The 6,911-nt window shown below is 46.0% G+C and overlaps 2 protein-coding genes across 2 annotated transcripts; both read left to right on the top strand.

Moving 5' to 3' along the window:
- The first annotated feature begins 2,405 nt into the window (after nt 1–2,405).
- On the top strand, nt 2,406–6,488 carry LOC113233999. The gene is made up of 3 exons (XM_026469226.1): nt 2,406–2,538; nt 4,846–5,933; nt 6,022–6,488. The coding sequence occupies exons 2-3, from the start codon at nt 4,913–4,915 to the stop codon at nt 6,486–6,488; spliced, it is 1,488 nt and encodes a 495-aa protein (XP_026325011.1). The 5' UTR covers nt 2,406–2,538; nt 4,846–4,912.
- LOC113234000 lies at nt 2,418–4,733 on the top strand. The gene has a single exon (XM_026469227.1). The coding sequence runs from the start codon at nt 2,418–2,420 to the stop codon at nt 4,731–4,733; it is 2,316 nt and encodes a 771-aa protein (XP_026325012.1).
- Nucleotides 6,489–6,911: the final 423 nt, after the last annotated feature.

Below are 6,911 nucleotides of genomic sequence, written 5' to 3'. Positions count from 1 at the left end.
TGAATTCGTTCGGAAATCTAACCGATGTTCCGATTTACACAGAATATTTGACAAATTGGCATAAGTATAATATCATCATTGAATTAGCACGACAGAAGAAAAAGAGAGAATTTGTACGATTTCTTCGACATGTGCAATATTTTAACCAAAGAGCAGAAAGGGTTTAGAAAAAAATATATCTATTAATGTAGCCATCTATGAACTAGCATAAGCATCTATAACTGCATAAGGTTAACACGAACAGTGACAATAATTCTCACCTGAGCTATTTTTATAGACATGACAAGGGCTGTTGATCACGTGGACCATAGTATATTATTACTTTTTTTATAATGTCAATTTGATCACTATAACATCAAAGGTAACGCCCTGAAACTTACAGTCTTATTTGGCAAATCAATACTAGGATACAGAACTTCAAGTAATAGAGTCAGAAAGTTCAGATCGAAATGTAGACGTGAAATACGGGGTACCTCAAGGCAGCATACTGGACCCCCTACTGTTCCCAACTTCATTATATTAATGACATGCCAAAAAATACTAAATATCCAGTAATATTATATGCAGACGATAGCTCATTAATTGTTGAATGCTTGGACAATAATTACGAACACTATGAAAACGAAATAAACACTACTCTCAAAATTTTTGTAAAAATATCAGTAAAAATTTAACAATAAATTTAAATAAAACAAAAATAATGCATTTTCAACAAAGATTGAGCATACCAGTAAAAATATATATCAAATATGATAACATTTGCCGACAGATAGTTGACGCTACTAAATTCTTTGGAGTAAGTATAGATAAAAACATGTCATTTGAATCTCACTCTCAAAGCGTTTGTGCCAAACTCTACCAATTCTCTTATGCTTTGTTTACTATATCAAAAACGATAGACCGGAAAACGATTATTAAAGCGTATCATGGTTTCGTAGGGTCAACTTTAACATACGGAATCATATTTTGGGGCAACTCTAGTAACAGAAGTACAATTTTCAGTGCTTTAAACGATGTATACGAGCAATTTGTGGACTAAAATATATGGAAAGCTGTCGTTCTTCTTTGAGTCTCTTCACTTTCCATTTGTATGTACTCGAAGTTTCTAAATTTCTCAAAAAGAACCCAAATTTCTCCACAACTAGACTTACGGCACAAAATCGTATTTCACGTTCTAGGCCACAATTATTGAGTACAAAGATCTGCAAAACAGCTCTACTTAGAAAGAGTGTTGTTCAACTTGCACCGGTCATATGTAATAAAATTCTAGATCGTATAGAATCACTTGAGACGGGTAAGTTCCAAAATATGTTGAGTAATTTATTAATAGATAAATGTTACTATGACATCAACGATTTACTAAATGACATTATAACTAAGACTTAATCTTATTCACTCGAGGAAGCCTACGTTAGGAATTGATATTTTGCCGCCTTTCTTTCTCGAACTCGTTCTTAAATCCCAAAGTTACTGAAGTGCAAAAAATGGATTTACAAATTCTGCAGGCTGATTTCACGTCACATTTCCTTCATATTTACACACTAGTTTTTACTTATTTTTAAAGTAATGCATCCAAATTATAGTACCCTTGATAAGAAATTTAAATAAATAGAAAGTTTTGCTATATCCTGAATAATACTTCTTTATAAGATACGAGTTCGAGAAAATAAGGCATCGATTTGTAATAATTTTAGTTTTTGAATGAATTAATTTGTTTGTAATCTTATTCACTTGTATGGACAATAATTCTCAAAACTGACTACTATACTAACTTACTACTTATTACTAACTTAACGTAACGTAACTTATTACTTTAATATACAAGTATCAAGTTATCGATTTATAATATATGTATACGTATTGGAATTATAGAAATGCAAACTGTAATAATACAGGGCGCCCATATATAAAGTGCACGAATTAAAAGATAGTGCTCGTTGGGGAGTTAAGTGAAACTATTTTCTGCTATCAGAATTTCGTGACAAATGAATTAACCTTAAAACTTTAAATAACCTTGCATTTGATGATCTTGCGAAGTAAGGTAGATTATAGGTTTTAGGTGGATCAAATAGATATAACGATAGAGAGAACAAATAGAGACAACGTTTTATTCGGGTTAAATAGATATATACAAATATTTTCACTTCCATGACAGCTTATTCACATAGGATTCATTAAAACTAACACCATAATTATTATTATATTGAACCACCTAAAAATAACAAATTTTTATAACAAAAGGAACCTGTAGCTATAGATATTACTAATTAAAGTAATTTTGGAAGTCATGTCAGTGAAAAGGCGCTGGCTTAGTGTTCAGGACGAAAACGTGTTCGCGCCCATGTGATTTTTAATATTGTATTTGATTTTTAACATTTTCTGGTCCTTCAGCAGCCGGATTACATCAAGAAAGAACAATGCCAGTTACCAGAAGCGCAAAATCATACCCCGTGAATACCCAAGAATCCTCGTCCACTGCTCCAACCTGTTCGACGGGCACTGACACGATCACGGGGACCGAAAAGACCGCTACAACTTCAGAACACACGCGCTCCACGTACGCCACACGTACAACCGGTGCAACTGTGGAAACCGACGCGACGATCAGACAAATCGACGCGGCGCCGACTGCCACCTCGCCAGTCTCCCAACTAGTAGAGAGACCCGAAGCCGGCGCCACTACAAGCGAAGCACCACGGAGAATATGCTCTCCTAAATCTGTTCGATCTTTTCGATCCGGTTCTTCGAACAGTCGTCGTAAGCAGCTAGCGGAAGCGCAACAAGAATTATTGAAGTTGAAAATCGATTTAATATCTGCAAAGATCGCGGCAATGGAAGAGGAATCGGACGTAGACGAACCGGAGGAAGCCACGATCCGCGAAGAACGCACATCGGAGTGGATTCGCACAAGCACTATTGGGTTGAGAAGAGAAGAGCAGGAAGACTACACTGCCGCCACACGTACGAAGGAAGATATATTGAAGGGAAGACCTGCCGAATCACAGGCGCCGCCGCCGACGCGCGACGTCATTCGCCAGGAAAAAATCTCCACGTACGCGGCACCTGCGACAGCTGGGACCAGGTGCCCCCCCACCAACTACGCGGGGGGAGCGCCCCCCTCTACATACGTCACGCACACAAGTGAGAGACAACAGCCGCAATACTATCGTAACAACGACGGCCACCTGGAACATAAGCCGCCGAACGACATATGTTATGAAAAGTTAGCAACGGCGATCACTACTGCGGCACGAGCGATTCAACCCACTACTGCAAGACTTCAAGAATTACCCATATTCAACGGTTCGTCAAGCGACTGGCTGCCGTTCAAGACAGCCTATGAAGAATCTGCAGGGCTGCTTACAGAACAAGAGAACCTGGCGAGGCTCCGGAGGAGCTTGAAAGGCACCGCTAGGGAAGCAGCTCAATGTTTATTCGTCGGAGCCACGTCCTCCCACGAAGTAATGAGCTTACTGACATCAAGGTTCGGTCGTTCGGACGCGCTCGCACTGGCCGAACTGAGTAAGCTACGCACCCTTCCACGTCTGGGCGAACATCCGAGAGACATCTGCAACTTCGCATCGAAGATCATCAACGTCACGGCCACATTGAAGGCGCTAAACAGACCGCATTATCTACACAATGCCGAGATAGTGCGCGCCGTGGTTGAGAAGCTGCCTTCAGCATTGCGCTATCGATACTATGACTTTGCTGCGGAACAGCCAGAATACCAACCTGACCTAGTAACCCTGACCGAGTTCATGCAACGCACAGCTGCACGTTGTGGGAGCTACGCGCCCGTCGAGAACACACCTGTGGAAGACCGGCGGGAGCCAGCAGGCAGGAGACCCATGAAGAGCTACCACACTCAAATAGCGAAGCCAGCCGAGCACGAACAAGTTACTACGTGTCCTATTTGCGACAAGACGGGTCATCATGTGGCGCAATGCGACGAAATGAAGACAGCAGATGTAGCCGCCAGGTGGGACATAGCACGCAAACATAGGCTATGTTTCCGCTGTTTACGGACACGCAAATTTCGCCATACGTGTAAGAACAAGAGGTGCGGCATCGACGGTTGCGAGTACATGCATCATTCACTGCTGCATGGCACTCCACCCTCATCAAAGGAGAAGAAAGAAGCTCCTGCATCATTTGTTGTGGCATCAGCAAAAGACAGAAGCAACACCACCGCGCTACTGAAGGTACTCCCTGTGCAAGTGAGGGGCCCCAAGGGTACGTGCAACGCACTCGCACTACTGGACGACGGGTCAACGTGCAGCCTGATTGAGGCGGCGCTAGCAAGAAGGATCGGCGCAGCGGGTACACCAGCACCCTTTTACATTGAGGGTGTAGCCGGCACGCGAATTAACGTTGGCGAATCGCAACAAGTACGCATTTCTCTGCGCGGGCGCGACACGAATGAGCATACAATAACAGCCCGCACCATGAACAACTTGAAGCTATCGCCGCAAGCAGTGCCACGTAACGTCATACGAGCTTGCCCCCACCTGCACGACTTAGAAGAGCATCTCATCTACGAAGAGGGATCACCTACGATACTGCTGGGTCAAGACAACTGGCATCTTTTACTCACACATGCCGTGCGACAAGGGGACCGACACCAACCGATCGCAACACTCACCGACGCATATCCACACAAGTTGCGTACATACACAGCCGCGCGAACTACTTCCTGCAACGTTGGGCATCTAACTCGCGCCGAGTACTAAGCACGCTGTCACCGGGATCGAAAGGCGACATACTACAACTGGACAGCACGAAAATACTGGGCATGGTGTGGCAACCAGAGGAAGACACCCTGTCTTTCAACATCAACACTCACAAAACACCGGCGGAAGTATACAACGGGGCAAGAACACCAACTAAAAGGGAGGCGCTACGCACTGCGATGTCCATATTTGATCCATTGGGCATCGCCACTCCAGTCACCATACAAGCGAAGCGCATCATACAAGACACGTGGCGCTCGGGCATCGATTGGGACACCCCGTTAGAAGCGCCCGAAGCGGACGCCTGGAGCAGATGGCTGGAAGATGTACGACGACTCGCCAAGATAAAAGTACCGCGCTGCTATATGAAACTTAGTCACGCGCGCGGCATCCAGTTACACACATTCGTGGACGCAAGTTCAACGGCATACGCGGCCGTCACCTATTGGCGTGTAGAAGACGAAGATGGCAACATACACGTCTCACTCATCATCGGCAAGGGGAAAGTAGCTCCGTTGAAGGTGATCTCCATACCACGACTAGAGCTGCAAGCTGCCGTGCTGGGTTGCCGTCTTACACAGACCGTCGTCGACGAGCATCAATTTAAACCGACGAGCCGCTACTACTGGACAGATTCCCGCACGGTGCTGACCTGGATACGCAACGGACCGCGAGTTTATAAACCGTTCGTAGCGCATAGAGTGGCGGAGATCGCTGAACACACTAAAACGAAAGAATGGAGATGGATACCCACCAAAATGAACGTCGCAGACGACGCCACCCGCGACGTGCCACACGACTTCGACTCTAATCATCGATGGTACAGGGGGCCGGACTTTCTATATATGTCGGAAGAAAATTGGCCTCAAGAGGAAGTCACGGACGTCAACGTCACGGATGAAGAACGGGTCCACCTCACCACAGGCGTCGGCGCGCGACTGAAGGAAGCTCTACCCGTAGTAACTCGTTTCTCAAGTTGGATACGCCTCATGCGGACCACAGCGCGCGTACTACAGTTCATAGACAGGCTACGGACGCGCACACAACGATGCGCCGCTTTAAGGAAGAGAACGAGGAAAAATGCCGACGCCGACCCTACTTGGCGAAAAAATAATACAGGAAGACGCCAGTATCCGGTTCATCAAGTGGAGATACATACCGCCGAGCGCACCGTTCATGGGAGGAGCATGGGAGCGTCTGGTACGGAGCATCAAAACAGCTCTGTACACCGTACTGCACGAACGCGCCCCGAAAGAAGAGGTCCTGCACACTCTATTGGTCGAAGCAGAGCACACCCTCAACAGCCGCCCTCTCACCCATGTATCCACTGCTCCAGAAGACGAGAACCCCCTGACTCCGAACCACTTCCTACTGGGGGGTCCCTCACGAGTACCACTGCCTGGAGCCTTCACGGACACAGACATCGATGGGCGCAAAATCTGGCGGACCAGCCAACGACTGGCCGACATGTTCTGGTCACGCTGGATAAAAGAATACCTCCCTGATCTCCAGCACAGACGAACTCCGAGAGCCACCAACGGCGCGCTACAATTGGGAGACTTGGTGTTCATAGCCGACGGGACGCTACCACGCAACACCTGGCCCCGCGGCATCATTGTGGCTACATACCCAGGCCCCGACGGAGAAATAAGGGCGGTCGACGTGCGGACAAACAGAGGAGTTCTGCGCCGTCCTACAAAGAAGCTGGTAATCATTGCAACGGGAGGCAACGAGACAACGAAGCGCGAACCCTAGGACTTTCCAGCTACAAGCTGCGGCGGGAGAATATGTTCAGGACGAAAACGTGTTCGCGCCCATGTGATTTTTAATATTGTAAATTTATTATTGTGATTTATTATTATAATTTGGTATTGTTAATTTAGTTTAAGGTTTGGTAAATAAACGAGAGGGAGAGAGGGGTTTTGCTTGGAGTCTGTAGGGTTCTCCCGTCCCGCTCCTGCATTGGTGCCGTCCCGCTCGCACACTTGAATAGAATGCGAGCAGCACGGCGGGCCAGCGATGATATAAAAAGCGGAGCGTTGGGAGCGGAACGACATTCCAAAATTGACTGCACAAGACTCCGAAGGCGTTCCAAATCTCTCCGCGATCCAAGCAAAACCAAGAACAAGAAGCTCAATTTACAACCAGGCGTTTTTTTCTCACAATCCGCCCCCACAC

This window comes from Hyposmocoma kahamanoa, unplaced genomic scaffold (assembly GCF_003589595.1).
Source record: "Hyposmocoma kahamanoa isolate Upper Pololo Valley unplaced genomic scaffold, ASM358959v1 80773, whole genome shotgun sequence".
In the NCBI taxonomy this organism is placed as follows: Eukaryota; Metazoa; Arthropoda; class Insecta; order Lepidoptera; family Cosmopterigidae; genus Hyposmocoma; species Hyposmocoma kahamanoa.
The sequence above is the reverse complement of the archived record's forward strand: the minus strand, read 5'-3'. Positions and strand labels throughout refer to the sequence as shown.